The sequence below is a fragment of the Alligator mississippiensis genome, chromosome 5, assembly GCF_030867095.1.
Source record: "Alligator mississippiensis isolate rAllMis1 chromosome 5, rAllMis1, whole genome shotgun sequence".
Classification (NCBI taxonomy): Eukaryota; Metazoa; Chordata; order Crocodylia; family Alligatoridae; genus Alligator; species Alligator mississippiensis.
The window spans coordinates 200,479,566-200,504,849 of record NC_081828.1 but is presented as its reverse complement, the minus strand read 5'-3'; the positions used below and the strand labels follow the sequence as shown (position 1 = coordinate 200,504,849).

The following is a 25,284-nucleotide window of genomic DNA, read 5'->3' as shown; positions in this document are numbered from 1 at the left end:
GAGGCTGGCCAGCATGGCTCCCTCTGGTGAGGGGGCAGGGAGAGCGGTTATTTCTCCCCTCCCCAGTCCGGCATCCGGTGGAGGATACAGGGATGGGGATTATTCTGCTGCTTGCCTGGTGGTGGCAGTGGCGGCCAGGGCTGGCAGATCCCTGCTGCAGTCCCCTGGGAGCACAGGGGGTGGAGGGAAGAATAACACCCCCTCCCTACCCTGTCTGCCTCAGGGGGCCATGCTAGCTGGTGTCTGGCTGCCCCTGTGGCAGAGAGGGAGTAGCGCCAGGTGGACCCTGGCTCGGGTCCGTGGGACAGGGATGGGGGAATTAAACCCTCTCCCTGGCTAGTTCACTCCAGGCTACTGCTGGGGTGACCATGCACCCCCCACCCCCTTCCTCCCCCAGCACAGCTTCCCTGCAGCTGAGGGTGCGCTCTAGCGCTCCCCGGCTCCTGCCTGAGCGACTGCAGGCATGTGACCGCATTTCCTCAGTCCAGAGGGATTGACTGTTCACTTGCATATTCGTTCAATTTCCAGGCAGGTTAGGCTAACCTTCAAAGACTGAATCAATTCAGGCTCAGGCTTTTTGAAGGTCTGTCCCTAGCCTGAAGTGTTTAAGTTGATGTGTAAGGTCTTCCCCGACTTTGTGGAGAAATGGTTGGATGCCAAGGAACACATTTAGTGTAAAATCTCAGGTATGGGTGAGAAGAAAAGGGTGCTGGTGCTAAGAAAGACTTTTATCCAGAATGTTGTTAGTCAATGAAATGAAATCATTATTGTATTAACTAGACTGACTTATTTCAACTGGTTCAGTTTTCACTATATAATTCACATTGCATTCACAGTACTATTCACACCATATCATACATTATTTCATTAATTTTATAGTTATTAGAGTCCTCCAGGACAGGTCAACTGATTTACTAACAAAGAAGCAACCACAAAACCATCCCCAAAACAACACCACCCCCTGCAAAAAAACCCACCTTCCCGCTCTTTTATAAACTGTTTTTATGGGGGGGGGGGGGTTCCCTAAGCAGTTGATTTTTAAGATCAGCTGTCACAAAATCAACCATCAAAACTTATTTGGTAGCCTTTCAGTCAATGGACTTATGCCCTAATATCACCTAGCAAATTCATGGTATTGAGGGGGGAATAAGTCAGGGCTTGCTATAAAAATATAACAGGATAATTATAAAGACTCTTTATTACCTTTTTTCAACTGGAAAAGAACAATTAGGAGGCTTCAGCAACAGCAGAGAAAACATAAATTCACTACCAGGAAACTTTTCAATGGGGAAAGTTACTAAAAGTAAAAAGTGAAAAACTACTACGGGTGCTAGTAGATCTCTAAAGATGAAAGCATTTAAAGATTGTCCACATTATTGGGAATTTCTCAGGAAAAAAAAATCTTACCTCAGAAGTTTCACTAGAAATCCCCAGCTACACAAGTGACTCTAGGCATTTCCTAATTAAAACTGAAACAACCTGCATCTGATTTTTTACTGACTGAACAGAACCCTGTTCAGTATCATATATCACATTTTTCCACTCCCAACCTGATTAAGGAGTTTTTTGGGAAGGATGGCAGGTAGATTTCAGAGCAACGCCACTGGACATAAGGGAAACTCCTCCCTTTTCCTTTTTGAGCACCAGTTACTTCATTCCTTTGTGATTTCAGGTTTTCTGCTGCTCTAAGAGAGCAAAGCCTTCTTGTAGAACACTTGAAGATCATGAGAGTTACCTAGGGACAGATATCACTGTGGTGTCCTGTGGCAGGAGGTGAAACCAAAAGTGCAAAAGTACTGTCAGTCACTAATTAAAGCTTCAGTCAATAATCTTAAATGTTATTTGAATTAACAATAGACACCACATTTTCAGATGGAGCTACTTTAAACAGCATTTCTCTCTCAACCTATGTACTTTAATCATTAATAGAATGTCTTTTGGGCTTTCAATAAAAAGAGAGTAATATAAAGGTTTTCCTTACAGATATTTACAGGAAGGCAGGCCCACTCCAATACAGGTACAGACAGAAGTGACAAATTTCTCCTGATCTGGTCCCTGAAAGTACTCTACAGCTTTGACCAAACAAAAGTGCATGGATGCAGAGGGCTTTAAAAGGGCCTGATCCTACAAAAATCTGAACCCTCGTTGCAGCTCAGCCCTGCTCTGACACTGTCTTCAGAATAGGAGGGGGGAAACGGGAAAGGAGTTCAGTCTGGGATTTGTTCAGCCGGCACTGGAAGGTGAAGTGTGTGGATTGGAGCCCCCCCCACAACCTTGGGGTGGGGATAGGGTTGCAAAACACCCACCCCATGCTCCAACACTGGCTGGGAAACTCCCAGAACAAGCTCCCTCTGCTTTCTTTCCCCCTCTCCCATTCTGAAAACAGCACTATGGCTGGGAGGAAGGAGGGATGTTGCTAGGGGAGACTGGCTGCAAGCTCCCAGCCAGCAGCTGGATTCCCCAATTCCCAAGATGCAACAATGAACTTCTGCTGGGCCTGGAAGATCACTCTAACTCGGGGGCGGGCAATTATTTTGGGCTGCTTACTGAGTTTTGGCAAGCCATCAAGGGTCGCGTGACAGGCAGCCAGGGGAAGATTAATATTAATTTTCTAAATTTTTTAGGGGCCCCACAGGCCGGATAAAATGGCCTGGTGGGCCACATCTGGCCCCCGGGCCACATTTTGCCCACCCCTGCTGTAACTCATAGCACTTCCTGTAAAGTGCCTTGAGTTGCAATGGGGAGGTGCTCTTCGTCTGTGCCTTAAGATTCTAGCTTAGACTGTTAAGGCAATACCAAACAGAAGACCAAAGTCACTTATCTTCCACTCTGAAGAGATATACAAGCCACTAAGTATTTCACTCCTCCTTTTCCCCTAAACATTAAAACCCGAGGGGAACTTACTAAAAATTACTCAACAGGACACGTTAGTTTCTATGTAAATAAGTCTCTGTTATTCTTACACTGCTCATCTCCACCAGGAAGTTAGTAGGCAATATGTTAGGGCAGTGGTTCTCAATCAAGGTGCCACAGCATCATGGGGTTCTGCAAGACCCTTTCAAGCATGCCTCAGTGCAGCTGCTACTGCCACAGCCAGATGGCAATGCCTCATCTGTCTGTTTCCAGGAGGCATGTGTGGAGCCAGACCAGGAAGCTCCTGAAGTGAGACTGGGTGCTCCTGCCTGCATTAGAAGTGGCACCTGCTCTGGCTGCAGGCACTTTCTGGTCCAGCTCTTCACATGCCTCCTGGAAACAAAGAAACAAAGGAACGAAGGAAACAGAGGCAGTTCCATTTGGCTGCAGTCATGGTGGCACCCTGGAAGGAGATGTTCCAGGTTTTGTCAGGTAAGTTGCATTATAGGGATACGATCGCTCTTTATATCTGGCGTGTGAATATCAGAGAAGGAAAAGAGCTATTTAAGTTAAGGGACCACGTTGGTACAAGATCAAGTGTATATAAAACAGTCACAAGCAACCTGCGAGACAGCTCAGAGGAGTTTAGTCAGGAATAGCTCACACACTGTAAACAGACACCCAATGCTTTCTGTGCATGATATTCCTCAGGGAGCAGAGTACAAAATATTAGGACCATCCACAGTGAGACTTCTGCATAGGAAGGAGGAGTAAAAACCTTACAGAATACCAGATGCCACAGTGAAGTGTTACCTTAAAGCAAGGTGGTAATAATAAATTTACTGTTTGCCTCTCATGAAGGAACTAATAATGCAGTGCAGTTTGGGGGTATCTGGTTTTGCTTGTCTTTTTTAACTGATTATATACATTTTACTTACAATTCTTGCAACTAACACATGGAATCCACAAGCTGTTTCAAGTTCGGCTGCTCCAAAATATGTTTATGAAGCAAAAAACAAGATCACAAAACAGGATCTGGTCCTTAGAGCTAAATGTAGTTGTTGGCTCAAATCTAACCAAGGCAATTTCAGATGCTGAGGATGCACTTGGTTAGTGGCCTACATGAAAATTGAGGGGGAGAACTACTTTACTGCCTGGTAGGTAGAGGTACAATGTGCAAATGAGCCTGGGGCAGCCCGCTCTCCCCTTCCCCGAGGCAGCCTGCAGGAGCAGCAGCAGGCAGTGACAGGCAGGTGCAAGGTGTTTCTGAGAATCGTAGTTCTCTAGCATGGGAGGGGAGTTCACTGCTGCTGGGGGGAACTTTCACCCTGGTTCTTTGCTACCAAAGCCCGTATTGGGAGGGCAAAAAAACTACTGATTTTGGCAGCAAAACAATGGAGTCAATTCTCCCCCCAGCAGCAGTGAACTCTACAGCTGCTGTACAAAACTACAAGTCCCAGAACACCCTGCACTCCATGACATCACATTGCCAGGCTGCTGCAAGTGCAAGGGGAGCAGGGAATGGGAGAGTGAGGCATTCTGTCCCCCCCACCCCCTCCTTCTGGCACCCCTCCACTCAGGTGGCACTCATGGTGTGTGCCCTGCATGCCCAGCCCACATTATGATACTGCTAGTCAGTCATGTTAACATCTCCGTCACCAATAAACTAATAACCTTTTGTGTCGAGCCATGTTTGCAGGGCCTCTAACATACTGGGCTTGCCCTGCGGCCAAAAAAGGGGTGTAATTTCTCTGACAGCTTTTACAGCACCACACTTTTTAAATGTGGTGACTGGCTGCCTTGCAAGAAGGAAGGGTTTTCTCAAGGCATGTGAACACATATGTTGTATGGTATTTCTTTAAATACAAAACCTGACTTGCATGCAAATGTGGATCTGTACTGGAAGGTATGGCCATTCAAACACTGCCAGCGGCCTTATCTCACAAATCTGCTGCCTTTCACTTACAAAGCAATACTGAGGAATAGGACCACATTTGAAAACCGTTTAAGGACGATGCTGCAAGTTGCTAGCTTCATTGTTAAATGTATGACATTGTCAGCTGGAAACAACTTTCCTGCCCTTCCCTCTTTCTCCTTCATATCTTTTTTTCCACCCTTCCAGCCTCTAACTGTGTTGTTATACACATACTATGTGGTAGTAGCTCCACTGCCCTCACCTGCAGGGGGCAATTGTTTCCCTAACTGCTGCTGACAAGTTTATTTGATTTATCTTTTATTCCTGTGACTATATCAAAATCCTTTATTTAAAAAACATTTAAAAGCTGCAGCAACTAATTGATAAAAGGCAGAAGGCATTCTTAGGCAGAGGGTGAACATATTACTCTGAAGCTAACCTACAATACATGACCGTGGGAGATACAGCTGTACGGAAAACCCAACAACCTCAAGGACAGTGGGGGGGATGGCAAGTGGTATTTAGAATACAACTTAAAAATACTATTTCAGTTTCAATCAAACTGTCTAGCGAGCTTCTGTTTGGTGACTGCTGGTGTGTCATTAAAAAAAAAATCAAAGCTGAGTGATGGGCTTAATGTCAAGTTGCTGCAATATTTGTTATATTGCATGGCATTTTATTGTATTTTATGGTATTATCTTGAATTGGACTAACTTTATAACTGGGAGAGCTGTTAACTAAGCTTTCAAGATAATCTTCTTGCCCAGACATGAAAAAAAAAGGGCATTTTGTGTCCAAAAAGCCTGTCTAACAACTCTCCCAACTATAAAGTTAGTCCAGCATATTATCTTGAACTATTATTTTCTCACTCTGCATGGAAACATGTACCTGAGCTGCAGCAGACTCTGTTGATCCTGGATAGGCTTCAGCCATCTTTGGACCCACAGATAAGACAATCATGGAAGACAATCATCCTCGAGTGGGAGAGCTTGCCCATGATGATCAAACAAGTCTGTCTTCTTGTTTTTCCCTGGACCGTCGCAGGTACAAAAATGTTACTGCTGTACAGGAAACTGACAGCCCATGTTAATTTTGAGGGTGTTTTAGAAAGTAACAGCAATTTTTAAATAAAAAAGTTGTGTGTGCAATAATAATTTATTGGACCACATTGCTTCTTCGCACAGTCATAAACAATGGCTGTGTTTGACAATGCTGCCAGCAGTATTTCCTGCTGTTGTGTAGTTTCCCACTCACTGCACACAAAAGGTTTACTTAGAAATTGCTGTTACTTTCTGAAACACCCTCGTGAAATTTAAAAGCTGTTTCTACTACCATATACTCACTAAAGAAAGATACACAAGAGCTAGTCAATCCACTATACTCTGGGTGGGTGTAATGGATACAGCATTTCCAATGAAATATCAACTCGACTAAGTTACCTTTCATATATACTCCAGCACATTGATCTGAAAGCAAATGATCAACCTGGGCACACCAGGTATCTCTTCTTCTGCATAAACTAAAATCTTGGCCTGTCTTCAAACATCTCCTTGTGGATGAGTAGGTGGCGCCTCAAGCTCAACATGGCTACACCAGAGCTCTAAGTCTTTTGAGTCCTCCTTTCCACGTCTTGTCTGCACCACTAGGAACAATATCACCATCCTGTCATTCTAAACTCATTCTAGGATCTCACAGCCAACCTATGTCCAAGTCTTACACTTACTTTCAGCAGAACCTCTCCAAGATAAGGCTTTGCGTCTCCATTCTCCTAGTTAAACTCCTACTCAGGACTTGGTTATGTTGCATCTCTATTACTGTGCTATCCTTTTCTCAGTCCTTGGCAAAGGCAATCCTGCTCCAATCCTCCCCATTACAGAATGATGCTGCAACAAGAGTTTGCTTTGCCTGTCACTCTGACCACATCATCCTTTCCTTTACGCTCCTCCCCTACACCCTCTCAGTCGCAACAACACACACAGATTTCCACTTTCAAGCCCCTTCATGACTAATTTCTTCTTTACCTATCATTCCTTATTCAGAAGTCAAGGGGTGAAAGGTCTGCCTTCAGTTGACACATGGCGCCATTAATAAAACTGAGTAAATGACTCTGAGTATGGCATTTACAGAAGTGTCTAAATGAGTTATGAAGACAAGTTTTGAGAACACAAGTGTTTTTTAGATCTGTGACCATGTAAACGTTTATATTCATGAAATAAATAACAATCTCTGAGGTTTGATTACAACTCTAGAACCAAACTTAATTTAAGCCTTTCATTACAGAGTTTGCAACCCAAATAATACAGTACCATCCCTGTTCATAAGTAATCATAAACTAAAGCTGACTAGAAGGCAGGGCAGAGTGGCACCTTATAGGATACAGGCTAATTCAGAGAGGCACAGGCAACGGCCTACTTCTTCATATAATATGAATGGACCTGCAAAGAGCAGGGGTCCTATACAGGAAGCAGTCATTTAAATACAAAGGATAGGGAAGGGGGAGGAAAGGAAAAAGGGCACTTCTGAGAGTCCACTCATTCTTTCCCTGCCCTAGACTGACCAATGTAGACAGTAGATGATGGTCCAGAGGAGGGCCACTTGCATGATTAGTGGCCTTCATGATAGACCCTACGGGGGAAGGTTGAGAGAGCTGAATCTCTTCAGCCTTCACAAGAGATGGCTGAGGGGAGATCTTGTGGCCACCTATAAATTTATTAGGGGAGGTCAACGGGGAACACGGGAAGCGCTGTTTACTAAGGCGCCCCAGGGAGTGACTAGGAATAATGGATGTAAACTAGCTGAGAGTGGAGTTAGGTTAGATATTAGGAAGACATTTTTCACAGTAAGTGTGGCCAGGATCTGGAATGGGCTGCCAAGAGAGGTGGTGCTATCACCTAGCTTGGAGGTCTTTAAGAGGAAGCTTGATAGTCACCTGGCTAGGGTCATCTGACCTCGGTCCTCTTTCCTGCCAGGGGCAGGGGGTCGGACACGATGATCCATTGTGATCCCTTCTGACTCTACAAACTATGAATCTATATATGGCACTGGTATGGGAGCAGGTGAATGAATCCTGTCAAATCCATGTTGGACCAAACAACAGATTTAAAGATATACATATTTCAACTTAATAATAAGAGGCAAAGGATACTAGTTCTATTCATTCAAGCCAGAAATTTCCTTATACAGAAAACAGGGATAGGGACATACACTGGGAATCTTATGTGGGACTTACCTCAGGCCTTTCTGTACTAGTGAAAATGTCTTGCCGTTACTAGGGCTGGTGAAGCTCCATGCCCACCAGCACCACTATTCTAGTTGTAGGAGGGAGTATCATTTTAAACACTACTTTGTAAGTTTATTCAACACAATCAATAGAGCACTCATAGCTGATCCACACTGTTTGTCACAAACGGAGCTACACTGGTGGTAGCAGTGTTGGGAAATGATGAAAAATAATCTTGTGTAGACACAGCACTTAATTAAGAAAAAACAAACTACCCATGTCTAAATGATTAGCTCAAAAGCTTAATTGATAACAACATCATCTCTCTGTACTGAGAGCAAATAAACAAAGTATTTCCTGGCAAAACACTGGAAGTAAATTGTGCAAAAGCATAGCTTACGCTGGATACAGGTAATTTAGTTATTTTCTTTCTAAGGAGGGTTCCTCTTAATAGCATGCATCCAGCTGTCCATGTTATAGTACATGCAGTTGACTGATTGATCCAATCAAGGTAATCTTCACAAAATTGTTCTGAAACAAATGTTTATTTAAGAGATTCAATCAGCTACTGGCAGTCAGTACTGCTTCCTGAGAAAAAATGGTACAGAGGAAAGGGGAAGAGTTCTGGTCAAATGCAGAGGGGTATGGGCTCAGAGATTAGGGCTCAGATCCACAAGTGAAGTTAGGTGCCTACCTCCCATACAAATTCTTGAAATGCTAAAGCTCATTTAAAATAATAACAATTCTGTCCAGAGAACATCTGCACCTGTAATTGATGTTCTGGAGAACACAGCTGGAGGAAATATAAGTTAGGCAGTATTACTGTTTTTTTTCTGCCAAGCAAATGTGACAGCAACTCTTCTCAGATGACAGCATGCCACCGAAAAGAAAAGAAACACCTTCCAAGATATAGCGAGTGGCAAGGGTCTCGTCTGGATGAAATCCTTCTGCTTTCATCTGAGTATTTTTTTTTTTAGCATTTTTCTGGTACAAAAATCATTACCTCTTAATCCCAGCAACACCTGCATTATGCAGATACTGAAACAGTGGCAGAGACGGTACCCATCTGAGCCTGAAGTGGTGCTCAGAAAGTCGTGGTGCTCAGGCAGACCCTCAGAACCAATGAGCTACACAGCCCCACTACGAGGAGAACAACAATATATGCAGAAGCCAATCATTTCTAAGAGTCCTGAACCTACTACCAATTCTTTGCATTATTATATTAAATCATTTTTTTCTAAATAATATGGGACTATCCTCTCCAAGGGACTTCCTTGATTGGGGGATGTCAGGTCATGCCAGGGGCAGTCAGTGGAATTGCAGCTGTTGACTTCCACAGCAGACTCTGGAAAAGCCATGAGACAGAGCCTTCTCCTGAAAGTCCGCTATGTTCCTTTCACCTCTGTATGTCTGGGATGGACAAGTACCACACTGGAACAAAGAGGTTAATGAACCAGCCTAGAAGCATCCTCCTCCTACACCTTTGAGCAATATCATACCCAGGACGGAGGGTGTGAAGAGAACAGAAGCAAGCTTCAGTATAGCCAAATGGACTATGAAGCCCGGATGGGAATTCCTAGACAGGGCTGGACTGTGCTATCTTATTGTTAGTTTGTCATCTATGTCAAGCAGCAGGGAAAGGATGAATTCTGATCATATACAGACCATGGACTTCTTATACATCTATAGCACTATCCGGACTCCAGCTGGAGTTGGCTCAAGTGGCACATCTAAGTCACAGGTGGAGCCAGAACCAGTCTCCTGTGCTTTCACCATTTTAATTGCATGAACCTCTTTCTGCAGCATCCACAGAGGACAGGCTGGGGACATGCTGTGTTTTCCACCATGTTTTTACTTGGACCTGGGTTGGTAACAACTTCCGTGTGGCCTTGGACCATGCTGCCTCTTCATTAGAAGCCTGCCATGAATGCCTCCTTCTGACAGAGGTCACTTACAAATATTCACTCCAAAATATACAGGTATTGTGCTCACCAAAACGAAAATAAAAGAGAGGCCGGTTTCCCGCTGTGCTGGCTGCTCGTTCTCTAGCTGCTGCTTCTCGGATGTCACAGACCCCAATGTTGGCAGTGCGGAGCATTCTTCTGGCAGCCCCTTCACTGTGTTGCAGTCTACACCGTACCGCGGCAGCTCCATTCGCTGCTGTAACAAGTTGAAAAAAACTAATTAATTCATGTTTAGTTTTTTTACATTTGTTACAGCAACGAATGGAGCTGCTGCCCCCATGCAGTACAGCACACGCACATACACACAGACACTACAGAACACTCACAGAGTCACATGGCCAATCGTCCGCTCTGCCAACATTGGTGTTAGTAATGTTAGCAAAGCAGCAGCAAGAGGACTAGATGCTGGAACAGTGGGGAACTGCCAGTTGGTTTACCTTCAGTTTGGTGAATGTCAAGTCCCAACCCTTCCCCATGCCCTTATACCCCACCAGAAAAGCCGTGTGGGTTTCAGTGCCTTGATCATTAATATTTCTGATACATCCCTCCACTTTTGAAAGTGAGATCTAATATGGAAAGTGATAAGTGTTTGCAGTTCCCCATGAAAACAAATTACAGTAAACAAGGAAGTGACTAATTTGGTCCTCTGATTCAAGGGGTCTTCACAAGAGCCTACAAAAGGCAGCTTCAGTGACTTCCACTGGGAAAAGATTTGTGTCTCCAGCTCAGAAGCAGGGACCTTCAGCCATTCAGATGAGGTAAGATGTAGAGGGAAAATACCACAATACACCATCATCAAATTTTGTCTAAAAAAGGAACAGAGGCAAAACAAAAAACAAACAAAAAGCTACAGACAGCAAAGACCCAAAGCACAAATAATTTCAGTTTCAGTAGTTAACAGTAACAGCTGTAATGTCCTGCAATAAAGTAATGCGTTCTAATGCTAACATGCTAGGGGCAGATCTCCCACTTTTGGACTGATGGATATAGTTGGATGGATGCAAATTAAAGGTCATTTCTATGATACTGTTCTAAGCCTTTCTCCAGTCATTACTCTCTGGATTGATTGCAAGATTTGATAGGAGGAGCTAGGAAGCATGCTCTTCCAAAAGCAGTGGATAAATGCTGAGGTTTCTGCTGTCGGACGCAGAACTAGGTGATGATCATCTCTGAGGGTCTCTACAAGATACCAAACTTTAGACCCCAGATGCCAGTTCCTAGACGAAACTCTGCTTGATTAATCTCTAGAGGTGAAACTCTTTCCCATCTATCTCTTCCCTCACTACATGGGGGTCACCAGTAGAGTTTGGCTCCGAGGCATTCTCTTTGGAGAATGAGCCATGTTCTCTGTCTGGAGGCAATGGGAAATGCCAGAATGTTCAGTGAAAAAAAAATATGAATACAAGCTCCAATCAGTTTGTGGTGGTAGTATCAGTGTGAGATAAGTGTTCTTTCAATATAAGAGCAGGCCAGCTTCACTGAGGTGCTCCTTGTGAAGAGTGCTGCATAAGCTTCTGCCATTTAGCTAGAATACCAAATGCACAGAAGTTTGATGATGGCTTCTGTGGGATTACACTTTTGTTTGACCTGTCTTGTTTCATAGTTGTTCCAAGTAGCTAGTAAATGTGAAGGTCACTCTCAAATCATTCTGCACCTTTCTGGAGAGCTGGTATGGCAACAGGTCAGTCTATAATGCCAACCTGTCTTCTGGAAATCACCTGAATGTCAGGAGCAAAACCAATAAATCCAAAAGCACAGAACACAACATAACACCAGAACAAAGGCTAACACACCTAAGGAAGCTGGAACAAGGCAGCACCCAAACATGTGAGCAGAATAAACAGTAAACTATGAACTAGAATTTAAAGGCAAGAAATGTTTGAAGTAAAAAAATGAGCCACAGCCCCAGTCCTGTAACCAAAACAACGCAGGTGGATGCTCACACCTGACTGGAGTCCTGGCTAAGTGAATGAGACTTCTCACAAGTGGGAGGTCCGTCTGCATGAACACAGTTATAGGACTAAGGCTTGTACTGATCACACAAATGCACATTTGACGTCATGATTCAGTGAACTTGCATTAAAAAAAAATCAAAAAAAAAATCAATGCAGCACTGGAGAAGCAATATATGGAGAAGTATCTCTTTTCTTATTTGGTAAGCAACTGATGTATGAAATACTTGAAATGAAAGGGCAAGCCATCAAGTATTAAATTCAGCCTGTGTATACCCATCGGTGTCTACAGCAAAAGAGTGTATGCACCCTGTTCCTAGGGAAATAAGGAAAGGGCTAACCCAGTAGTCTATAATAAAGTATCATAGCTGCTTGCCATTACTTTGGGGAGCCATGTTTCTCCCTAGTCTTATTCAAAAGGGAGCCGAGATGCAGGCATGATAGATTTGGGCTGGGAGGTCTGAAATGGAGCAAGTCCTATTTTGCAGCTAGGCAGACTGAGAAAAGCCTAGGTCCTTTTTCATACTCTTGTGTGTAAGTCTCTTTGGAGAAATTTGTTTGGCTTAAGTCTGCCAGGGCTAGGGCAGTGGTATATCATCCCATTTTTCATGACATATTAAATAATGGCTCTCAGAGAAACTTGGGCTGCTTTTATTTTCTGGCCATATCTGGACATCCCATATGTGTATGTTAAATCTACACACACAGTAAGGCTGATATATATAGGTATAGATAAAATGAGTGATACAAGCTTTATTTAAGTGTACAAAATATTTCCTTCAAGCTACAGGTTTCTACTCTGGCAACTATCAGTACACTTGACAGCTTCATCCACTGCTAGAACAGATGTACATACCTGGAGGTTGTGGCAGGTAGGCCCCAATTAATTTTGATCTTTTCTTTTCATATCCCTTCTGTGTGATGTCACCTGCCAAGAAAAGAGAAAGAAAAAAAAAAATCAGTAAAACTTGCAAAAAGGGAGAGGCTAGCTGCATAATGGAAGTACCATATGCTTAGCCACCACTGCACTGTCTGTTTGTCTGGACAATTACAATGAGCAAATGAAAGCACAATATGAGCACTAAACTTGGGGGGGGGGGACCTAATTTACACCAGAACCATTCTGACAAGTAAATGCCCAACCTTGATTTATTCCAGCAGCAGAGTCCAGCAGCACAAATTCATTTTGATATGTTGTCACACAAGGCTTTCAAAAACTACATTGGCCTTCATTAGGTTAATCAACAATGGATTATATGCTTTGGTTTGAAATGTCTGGCAAAACACAACTGATTAGCATTTTTTCTTATTAATGGGATTTTTCTAATCAAGCATGTAGGGCACAAAAGATTTCAAATTGTTGCTATACTATTTCTGTAATATAAATGTTTAGCTATGCTTCCAAGTACCATTTTAAGGAGGAAAAAAATAGCAGCAAATTCACCAAGCATCCACCATAAAATAGCATTATGTATTATAAATGCACTTTGTCTAACCTTATAATAAACCATTTAGAACTTTTGGACTTAGTCATTTCTGGAAGGAAATAACCCTATAAATCCAGTAGATACATCCGTTTACTGCATTTGTATTTTACATGGATAACATATTTTTAAATATATGCAGTTAAATAAACCTTTCTGTAAAGTTTGCTAGAACGGAATGGTAGAGAAAGGACATTCAAGAAAGAGCGTTTTGGAGGGGGGGGGGGGGGGGTTCAGTCTCATTAAAATTGGAGAAGCCTTAGCAGTGAAGTTTGGATACATTTCTAGACCCAACTCTTGCTGATGTTTAAAATATCTGTTCATAACTAAAACGTCCAGATTTGGTCTTTTTACAGAACACATATTTATGAATTTTGGCATCAGCAACTCCAAACATTCAAAAATCATACAACTGACTTTAAAAACCTTGAGATTGTACAACAATTCATTTATATTTCCTTTCTTATTAGTTTTTTTTATTTTTGAGCTGTGGCGTTACATATTAGACTCTACAACTATTGGGGCTAGAAACTTACTTTAAAAAGCTGAGATTCTACATAACAACTGGAGGAGTTATCTACATAATAACTCCAGGAGATGGAGTTTTCACTAACATATGAGTTATTGAGACATATGCAAAAAAAAAAAATGGTGAGAGTCAGCAGGATGGGTGACAGCCCTGCATAATCAAACCCATAGACTGTAAAATCTGGGCAAAAGTTCTGCAAGTTTCCCTATGCCGTACCCCTCTTATGTTCAACCCTGACCTGAAGAGATGATGTTCGAGAGTAAAAGGGCTTTATAAACTCATTTAAACTCTAGCCACTCTAATATGAACAGGTGCTAATTAACAGCAGCTATATAGAGAAAGTTTTCCTGACTTTGCAGAAGCAAATCAACCATCAGGTAACAACAGCTGTCACTAGCTGAAAGACACTTCCAGAAGAAGGAGACTTCCAGCTGGTGAGCTCTAGTCTAGTGTTTTGCGACTCAAAGCAGGTTGCAAGAATGTATGAAAGGGTCGAGAACAAACTTTAAAAATGGAGAAAAATGTGGGAAACCATGACTTTTCCCTTGTAAGCTGTCAGAGTTCCCACCTGCCAGGGGCTGCTTAGGGTGCCTCCTGCCCCACACATGCCCTGCTGCCCCATACACCCACCCCCTACCCCACATACAGGGGCTGGGGCCTGGGGGCGGGAGGCAGCAGGTTGGGATTGAGGGACACTGGGTCAGGACTGGCCATCAATGTTTACAAATGGATCCTGGTATAAAAAAGGTGGAGAACCACTCTTAGTCAACAAAACTGCCTCTCTCATTACCAGTTCCCTGAACTATACTCTCCCTCACCTAAAAATGAGCATTTAAAATAACACTACCCATTGTGCAGCAGTTTTGACATCTATTAACGAAAAAAGTCAGTTTCATCATCGCCAGTTTCAGATAAGAAAACTGAGGCACAGGGTGTGAAGTGAACTACCAGTCAGTGGCAGACCCGGGACAAAAACCATGTTTCAAGTCCCAAACCACAAGGCAATACTGCCTCTTCCTTTTAAAAGAAGTCCATGTGAAACTACCAGATCTGGTTTATGTTCAGACAAAGCAGCACTATGCATTGTGCCCACTGCTGATCAGCCTCTCGCAGGCTGGCCCAAGACGGATACAGGAGATATTGTGGCATTACATTTCTTGGGACAAAGTTTAGGGATGTAAATATCATTTAAAAATATTCATGTAACCTCCTCTAATTATACTGGTTAAACGACTGACTGATAACACAGCAGCTAAGACAGCTGCTGCTGGGAGCAGCTCCTGGCTCCCGCAGCCCTTTGACTAGAGGGGAAGGAGGGAAGAGGCAAGCCCAGCCAGACAACACAGCCCAGGTGAAGCCCTGCTCTGGGTGGGAGGGATCACCTGTGAAAGAGCAGCTGATTGCTTAACTGATGAATTATTAGGCTGCTGCTATTTTCCTTTTAGGTTATGAGTACTAGTCCCCCTTAGCCCACCCCCCCCTCCCTCCGCCTTCTGCCATCTCATGGTTTGCCTTCCTCCCTTCCCCCCCAGACTGCGCCTGCCCAAGTTAAAGGATAACCAGTAAGCTAACTGGTTATCACTGCACTAACGGTTAAACGATTAATCATTTAATTTTTCACATCCCTACTTAGGTTTTGAAAAATGTAAAATATAAACCAGTTGTCCTTGGTGGGTTGATCTGAACAAATGAACATTTGTTTATTGTGATCAATATTGAAAAGTTAAGCATTCCAAAGTATCCAGGTTGTAGCCACATTGGTCTAGGGGAAAAGGCAATCTGGACTTGTAGTAGAGATGATATCTTTTATTAGACCAACAAGATTTTTGCAAAAACGAAAAAAAAATCTTTAATTGCAAGCTTTCAGGCACAAACACCCTTCATCAGGCATTGGAGAAAAGATTGTAAAAGTTCTCCTGGGTAGAAATGAAAGTTTATATTTCATAGGATTTCACAGAGGAGTCAATACATGGAGGAGTTATGCAAATACATGCTGGTATTTCCAGTTTAACATGCTGGACATCATTTCTGCACTGTTAAGTCATTCGTGTGGCACAAGCTTCTGATGATACTTCCTGTACCCATACTGGTCAGTACTTTAGAAAGGCTTTAAAAATATTTTTATATAACCAGAGAAATGCTGGAAAGACTATTATTTGCTGCAAAAAAGAAAACAAACAGCAGCTCTGAAGCCAAAATGAGAAAGAGAAACATCAGCTGTTATCCACTGGCCAGGACATTTTCCTTCACACTTTCTCTTGCACTTCTCCCCTAAAACTCACACTTCTGAAATTCACTACCCAGAATTAAATGTTTTGGTTTGACAAAGAGTAGTGGGGGGTGGGGGGGAGGGGAGGGCAGGCAATTTTGGTAACAATGACGTATGAATCTTTGGGCTCTCTGCAGTTAATAGAAAGATCTTTCTTTACAGCCACTTTTGAACAACCAGCAAATCTTCATTGCCTAGGCAACCAAATCTCAAAATATGTGAAAGCAAAAACTAAAATTACACAATCAAGATACCACTTTTAAGTTCTGAGGTAGATGGAGTCAGATCTACCATACGCTGAAGGAATTTGGCCAGAAAAAACTTAATTTATCAGAAGTAAATATTATCTTGTTTAAGGTAAACACTTCAAAGAAGAAATATTAACTGACCAACTATTAATATATGTAGTTTTACATAAAGCGCCATGAATCGGTGCTCCCCACCCCCCAACTCAACAGATGTTTGCTTGTTGGGTTGGGGGGATAGAAATCGAACCGGCCTGCAGGAGCCCGAAGAGCCTGCCTGCAGCCAAGAAGCTGCACCCCCCACCCCAGGGCTGTCTACAGGAAGGGAGGGTGGAGGGGGAGTATGCTGCCGCCTGGGGTTTACCTGGTCTGAGCTGGGGGCTAGCATGGGTCGCTCCAATCCACTCCCTCAACCCCCCAGCTCAGACAGGGCAAACCCCCACTGGCAGCTTGCTCCCCTTCCCCCTGCCTTCCTGCAGACAGCCCTGGGGGCCAGGCTGGCTTGCATCAGCCCAGCCTTGATTGCGGCACAAATTAATCCTAGGGAACACAAGTGCCCTAAAGTGGAGCATCTTCGTCTGATCCCTTATTTGATAAGAGTTAATTTGTCGTATGATTGGCCACTTTAAAAATGCTCTGCAGCCATGCACGTGTCACGTCATAGCTGTAGAGAGCTTTCAGGGGGCTGATCGCATGAAAACACAACTTCTGTCCGCACCCACATTTAAAAACAAATGTCTCAGTGGGATAGGGCACAGTCTTCTTAACCTATGATCCAGGGCAAGTCAGTTCAGCTGACTGGGAAACTGGTTTCTCTGTTTTTTAAAATGGCACTTACTCTTGGCAGCTATGAATAAAAAGTGCCCTGTAAAATACTTGGCAGGGTAGGTTCAAATTTAAGTTCCTTTGACAGCATCCCAAATGACTGAAGTGACCTTTTATCCCTCTTGCCTGAATTCCAGCCTCCTGGCTCTTCACAAAATTTAGTTACGTCTTCTACTTTTCCATCAATCTTGGATTTCCCTCCCTAAACAATGATCACCAGAAAGCCAAATCTAGAGACAATTTATGTGTTAAATGTAAGCATCCAGGGTCACTATGCTACTGCACACAGACCTGATGGATTTCTCTTATGATATATGAAGCACTTCGTTTAGGCAAAGGATGTTAAACATATAGGAAAACAGGACAAAGTTCACCAAATCTCTCCCTTTTAACTTTGCAAACAATCAAAACCATCTCCCTAACATACTTGTATTTCTCCTTATAGGCTACATCTCAAGCACCAGAAATGTACATGCTAGTTTAGTATTGACCGAGACATATACTTACTATAATTTACATGACATTGGGAGTCCATTGTAATTCTCTAAAGTGAAAGATGCTTAATTTACCGACTCAAACTAAAAATATATAAGAAGGGTCAAAAACTAGGCACTTAAATTAATATTTGCATACTTAAGCAAGTGGCCTGAATTTCAGAGGTACTTAACATGCACACAGTTTCCCTCAACTCCAACGCGAGGTTGCAGGAGCGGAGAATCAGAATACTTCCATGCCCATACACACATAGGTGACTCACATTGGCCCTATCAATGCCCGCTTTCTGTAAAGTCAGCAGCAAAGCAGCCAGACTTCAACAGAAAGACTGAGCCCAAAACGGATCTGAGACAATGATCATGTAACACCGAAATGCCGCACCTACACGTATTAAAGGCCCTCATTAGGATGAAGCATTCTATGTAAGTGCCCAGTCTTCTAGCAGTCTCTCTTTGTACAACACTTGCTCACCTGCTGACATTCTGCTTTTATGGTTAAAGTAACCTACACGGCATGTATTAAATAGCACTAATAAAATGCAAACTTTAAGGAATATTTTACTAATTGTAATGAGGCCAGATTAGTGCCCTGGGCACAGTAGGCTGCAATCAGAGGATCAGGGCAGTTCATTCCCTGAGGCTGCAGAGAACCCGACACCCCCTGCACTGTGCCCTGGGCCCAGCTAGCGAGGCTGCAGGCAACAGTGCCTCACTACCTCCAGCCCGTAAAAGCTAGGCCCAGCCCACAGCACTCTGTCCAGGCAAAGACTTAGTTAGGTTCTTGCTCTGGACCTCTTTGCTTTACTTCTCAGATCTCTGGCCCTGACTCTTGGCTCACCCTGTCTTGACTTTGGCTTCTGATTCTGGTATGCTCTTACTCCAACTCTGAACCTTGGCATCCCCTGACTGGCTCCTGCGCCCTGACCTCGGTGCTGGCCACTGATTCCCCTGACTCCAAGCTCAGACTCTTGGCTCCCTGGATACCCAACCCAGATATCAGGTGACCTTCCCAACTGCCCGTGCCCTTGTTCCTAACATTAATATTCTTCTGGAATTTAGAAACGGTTTTGAATCCTTTACAAAAACAAACGAAGCAAAATTCTGCCCTGGGCAGAATTTCTCCCCAGATGCACCAGTGCTGAAGCGTGCCCCTCATCTTAAACCAAATGGCAAAAAAGCAAGGGAAGGATTAAAAAGCAAGGGGCAGGAATCACTTTTCTTAGAACACCAAAAACTCCCGTTGAGAAATCTTCAAACTAAACCGGAGAGGCTGTTCTAAACAAGACATGCACATTTCTAAAATGAAGTTTCTGGGGCTGGGAATTCAACTGAGTTGAATGTACTTGTTAACAACCTCGGAAGCAACAATGTAACAAAGTAATTCCTCTCCCATACATATACTAAACAAGCCGAGTTCACTGCTGAGTGTCTTTCCCTACATTATTCTGTTCTCTAAATATTCAGTTTTCTATAAGACTTGTTTATTGCTGATGATTCAAGTTCAGTGTCAGCATCTTGGCAAGAGGAATTTGAATGAAACAAAGCTGCTCAAAGAGAACTGTGACTCATTTACTTCTCCCACTCATGAAGCAGACAGTCTCTCTGTCTGGTCTTCCAAAAATATGTGAAGACAAAGGATTGCATTTTGGACGGTGTGAGTACAGAGGTATAAAAACCACACTCAGAGAAATCAGGTTTATTTTATAGGATTGTGCACTAATTACAATGTAATTTGAGAACAGTTTTCCTTACCAGTATTATCTACTTAATCCCATTTGCAGTTGAGAAAACTAATCAGAAACATGATTAGAAGAAAAAGGCTAAACTGCACTGTTCAGAAAAATTAATAGGATTTATGTATTATCGTTACAAACAATACAGTAAATTACAATATTGCTTAAGTGTCTTCAAGAGAAATCTACATAGTTCAAAAGGCTTCAGTGACAATTTTACCTTTATTTAGCTATGCTCTTTTTCTCTCCAAGGATACATTTTGTTCTTGTATGTTACAGACAAAACAGAAAATGGCTGAATTTCATTGATAGGACTGTTCCTTACATATCTGTAGATTACAACATACCTTAAGCTTTTCTAAAGATGATTCCTACGTCAAGGAGCAAAAAACCTTAAACCAGCGATACTATTAATAGATGATATTATTAGAACTAACAATGTTTATTTAACACAAATAAAAGAAGTTACTGAGCATTTTAAAATCGTTTCTGATCTTACAAAATGAATGTTTGTTTCAAATACAAGTAAAATTATTATTTTTCCTATTTTATGCTTTTGTTTTCATTCCGGTTTTATTTAAAAAACATTTGATAACTAATAATTTATCACACTAACCAGAAGAGAATAGAATATTTCTTTTCTTTCCATCCTGAACCCCCAAAAGCCTTTATGCTCAGTTTTCCTACTTACCTTCTGGACTCAAAGACTTCAGCACATTTTTCCAAAACCCCAAGTATGCCTGGGCCTTGAAAAAAATGAACCTAATTTGGGCCCCGTGAAAACAGTCCTTCGGAGTCCCTGATTCAAGGTTTCTAATATTCTGACAATCTTATTACAAGTAGAAGTTGCCAAGGTCATGGCTAGGAGCCAGCAGCATGACCGTTCACTGAAGATGTAAATGTTTTTAAGCAAGAAAACTGTGTGGTCTTCAGGCTTTTCAGAGCTTCCCCAAGAACGGAATATTTGTGAGGCTCAGCTTTTATGGCTTGGATTACTGTAAAGTAAACAGAGCCTAGTTTAACGGTAAAGGTTTCCATTCTCAGTGTCGGAGTTTATTTCATTATTTAAAGCTTTAACGAACACTTCATGTAATGAAAGCCATCATTGCCATTTTTGGAATTTCATGGCTGTTAGGACCCTTTCTTAATGTTGTTTTCCTTCCTTTATTGCTTTATAAGGCTTATGGGGCACCCTTGAAGTGTATATCCTCTCACAGCTGCTAGAGGGCTCGTCTTTCATCTCTCCACTATTTTTCTAGTGCCCAATGGGCATTTGCCGATTCTCATTGTTCTCCTGTTTCTACCACAAAATGCACAAGAATCATATCCTCATAAAGAAAACAGGAAATTAATTCTGAAAAGGTATACATAAAATGAGTAAAAACAGTCTAGATAAATGCTGCCTAACAGATGCACTTTACAGTTCAAATAAGAAGAATACTCCCAGTAGCACAATATTATATTAATAATAAATATAATTTCACATTTCTAGTACAGTGCTCATCAGACATTAATGAATGTGCTAGGGGTGCTGTACAAACCTAACCTGTGATTTACCAACACCCAAAATACCATGAGTAGGAAAGGGGATGCATGCAATGGTTTTTTGAAACAGAATAGAAAACACATTACTGGATTCATTTTGTAAGCATGTGTAATCCTCTAACCAAAAAATACAGTACCAAATGAAAACCTTGCAAACTTAAGTAAAAGACAAAAAAATCAACATGGAACGCCCGTCCACTATCTAACTTTGATTCTGGGTCACTAGTGTTCGGTCTAGGTAGGGCGACTACATGTCCGAGATTGGATGGGACAGTCCCGGATTCCGTGGCCCAGTTTGGGTCAGTTGGTCAAAAGCCCTGGGCCACGGCCCAGCGGGGAGGTGGAACAACACGGTATGCCAGGCAAGCAGGCAGGCACTGCTGCCGCTCTGAGGGAGCAAGGAATACAGGGACCTCAGATATGGTATCTTTGATAGGGTGATCATATGTCCACCAGCCTTGCTACTGCACAGCAGCAGTGCTTACACACCCGGCCACCCACCCAACTGCCGGGTGCACCATGACACTGTCTTCCCCTCTGGATGCCGACCAGTGACTTTTAACCAACAGGCCAATAGCAGTATGTCAGCCATTCAAGAGAGATACTTCCCTATTCTGCTCCTCATTTGTCACAGGCCAACTGGTAGCTGTTTAGTACAGTACAGTAAAATCTTGCTATTCATTATAATTGGAAGGTAATTTTTCCATTGTTGATTATTGAATCTTGGAGATCAGCAAGTGAAAAATGTTGGGTGGGGCAAAGAGGAATATCAACAATAACGCATCACAAAAGAACTCTGTCCATGCATTTTGACAGGTGTGGTTTAGCTATAGCTAGTATGGTAGTAACAAGTACTATGACATATTCTGTAAAGTAATGAGACATTGCTGAAGTACTTTGTTATTAAATCCTGGCTGAAATGCAGGACAGGATTGCCAGATATGGAATTACCAGATTAGGAAATAACCAAGGCAGATGCATATACACACACTCCATATAGAGATCAGCCATGAATGTGTGCGATATTCAAATAGCCATAGTGGTGTCCATGTGCTTATTTTAGTGCCCAAATGAATGTTGATTATGAACATACTTCAAAGCCCTAAACCTGCAAGATGATCTACAAGCAGGCTTGTGCTCTAACACACTAGTACAACCTTTTGGCCCAGTGGGATGGCTTGGCAGTACCCAGTCCATATGCAGACTAGATCCAGCTGGTGTTCCCAATCTGACACCTAGGCAGATACCATCTAGCCACATGGAGAGCTGGGGGGCAGGCTGGCCCTAATGCAGCCCTGTAGAGGGGAAAGGGGGCATGGCCCAGACCTACAGGGGCGGGGGGGAGGTGCATGGCCAGGCTACAACCCAAGTGTACATGGAAGGAGGGGGAGGGGGTGGCCAGGCCCTAAGAAGGTGCTGGAGCACTGTCACAGATGAGTCCAAACTGTTCAGGAAGGACAGGCAGAGGAGAAGAGGAGGAGGAGTTGCACTTTATGTAAAAGAGCCATATGATTGCTCAGAGCTCCAGTATGAAAAAGGAGATAGACCTGTTGAAAGTCTCTAGGTTAAGCTTAGAGGGGAAAGTAACAAGGGTCATGCTGTGGTAGGTGCCTGCTATAGACCACCAGAAACAGGAGGAAGTGGTGGATGAGGCTTTCTTCAAACAGCTAGTGGAAGCTTCCCAATCATAACTCCTGGTTCTCATGGGAGACTTCAATCACCCTGACATCTGCTGGGAGGGCAGCAGTGCACAGGCAATCCACGAAATTTTTGGAGAGTAGTGGGGACAACTTCCTGGTGCAAGTGCTGGAGCAGCCAACCGGGGGCCATGCTTTTCTTGACCTACTGCTCACAAACAGGGAAGAATTGGTGGGGAATGTAGTAGCGGATGGCAACTTGGAGAGCAGGTGCCATGAGATGATTGAGTTCAGGATCCTAAGGAAAGGAAGGATAGAGAGCAGCAGAGTAAGAACCCTTCAGAAAAACAGACTTCAGCTACCTCGGGGAACTCATGGGCAGGATCCCCTGGGAAGCCAGTCTGAGGGAGAAAAGAGTCCTGGCGAGCTGACTACACTTTAAAGGATCCTTACTAAGAGTACAGGAACAAACCATCCTGATATGCAGGAAGACTAGCAAGTATGGCAGAAGACCAGCTTGGCTTAGCAGGGAACCCTTCAGTAAATTAAGTCACAAAAAGGAAGCTTTAAAGAAATAGAAACTTGGATAAATAAACTAGGGAATAATATAAGAGCATTGCTTAGGCATGCAGGGATGAAGTCAGGAAGGCCAAAGAGCAACTGGAGTTGAAGCTAGCAAGGGACGTGAAGGGCAACAAGAAGGGTTTCTACTAGTATGTTGGTAGTAAGAGGAGAATCATGGAAAGTGTGGGTCCCTTACTGAATGTAGGAGGCAACCTTGTGACAGAGGATGCAGGAAAGGCTGAAGTGCTCAATGCTTTCTTTGTCTCAGTCTTCACAGGCAAAGTCAACTCCCAGACTATTGCACCAGGCAGCACAGTTTGTGGAGGCAGTGAACAGCCAACAGTGGTGAAAGAACAGGTTAGGGACCATTTAGAAAAGCTGGAAATATTCAAGTCCATGGGATGAGGGAGTTGGCTGACGTGTTTACAGAGCCATTTGCCATCATCTTTTAAAACTCATGGCAATCAGGAGAGGTTCCACATGACTGGAAAAGGGCAAACATAGTGCCCATATTTAAGAAAGGGAAAAAAGAGGATCCAAGGAACTACAGACCAGTCAACCTCACCTCAGTCCCTGAAAACTATCATGGAGCAGATCCTCAGGGAATCTATCTGGAAGCACTTGGATGAGAAGAAGGTGATTAGGAAGAGTCAGCATGGATTGACCAAGGGCAAGTCATGCCTGACCAACCTGATTGCCTTCTATGATGAAGTGACTGGTTCTGTGGATGTGGGGAGACCAGTGGATGTGGTGTACCTTGATTTTAGGAAGGCTTTTGATATGGTTTCCCACAACATTCTTGCGGGCAAGCTAAGGAAGTATAGATTGGATGAATGGACTGTAAGGGGGATAGAAAACCGGCTGAATTATCAATGGCTCAATGTCTAGTTGGCAGCCAGTATCAAGTGGAGTGCTCGAGGGGTCAGTCCTGGAGCTGGTTTTGTTCAATGTTTTCATCAGTGATCTGGAACATGGAGTAGAGTGCACCCTCAGCAAGTTTGCAGATGACACCAAGCTGAGGCAGGGTAGTAGATACGCTGGAGGGCAGGGCTAGGATTCAGAGTGACCTAGCCAAATTGGAGGATTGGGCCTAAAGAAATCTCATGAGGTTCAATAAGGACAAGTGCAAAGTCCTGCACTTAGGACAGAACAATCCCATGCACCACTACGGGCTGGGGGCTGACTGGATGGGCAGCAGCTCTGCAGAAAAGGACCTGGAGGTTACAGTGGACAATAAGCGGAATATGAGCCAGCCACGTGCCCTTGTTGCGGAAGGCTTGGCAGAAGGCTAACGGCATACTGGGCTGCATTGATAGAAATGTTGCCAGTAGGTCTAGGGAAGTGATTATTACCCTCTATTCAGCACTGGTGAGGCCACATCTGGAGTACTGTGTTCAGTTTTGGGCCCCCCCACTACAGAAAGGATGTGAACAACTTGGAGAGGGTCCAGTAGAGGGCAACAAAAATGGTGAGAAGGCTGGGGGATATGACTTCTGAGGAAAGATTGAGGGAACTGGGCTTATTTAGTCTAGAAAAGAGGTGACTAAGAGGGGATTTAATAGCAGCCTTCAACTATCTGAAGCGGGGTTCAAAAGAGGATGGAGCAAGATTGTTCCCAGTGGTGGCAGATGACAGAACAAGGAGCAATGTTTTCAAGTTGCAGCAAGGGAAGTTTAGGGTAAATATTAGGAAGAATTTTCTTACTAAGAGGGTAGTAAAACACTGGAACAGGTTACCCAGAGGTGGTAGACTCTCCATCCTTGTAGATTTTTAAGACCCGGCAAGACAAATTTTTGGCTGGAATGATCTAGTTGGGGATGGTCCTGCCTTGAGCAGGGGGTTGGACTAGATGTGACCTCCTGAGGTCCCTTCCAACCCTAACTTTCTATGATTTGACAGAGGGGATGGTGGCCCCCGCTGCTAAGTTTCCTGACCAGTCCTGTGGGCCAGATGCGATGGCTCGATGGGCTGCTTTTGGCCTGAAGGCCAGAAGTTGAGCACCCCTGCTCTAACAGGCCCCCTCTGACATTAACCCTCCACCCTCCCATAAAGCCA

The 25,284-nt window shown here is 43.4% G+C and overlaps 1 protein-coding gene across 10 annotated transcripts in view; it reads right to left on the bottom strand.

The window, feature by feature from the left end:
• Nucleotides 1-25,284, bottom strand: part of DIP2C (disco interacting protein 2 homolog C) — a 464,954-nt gene that overhangs the window by 188,724 nt on the left and 250,946 nt on the right. For 6 of the 10 annotated variants that reach the window (XM_059729168.1, XM_059729169.1, XM_019498679.2 and 3 more), the window contains 2 exons: nucleotides 12,761-12,832; nucleotides 9,981-10,148 (listed from right to left, as the gene is read on the bottom strand). In XM_059729168.1, the coding sequence (XP_059585151.1) occupies nucleotides 9,981-10,148; nucleotides 12,761-12,832 (240 nt within the window). Of the gene's footprint in view, nucleotides 1-9,980; nucleotides 10,149-12,760; nucleotides 12,833-20,174; nucleotides 20,300-25,284 lie in introns of those variants that run through there. The other 4 variants (XM_059729170.1, XM_059729171.1, XM_019498685.2 and 1 more) reach the window with 2 other exon arrangements.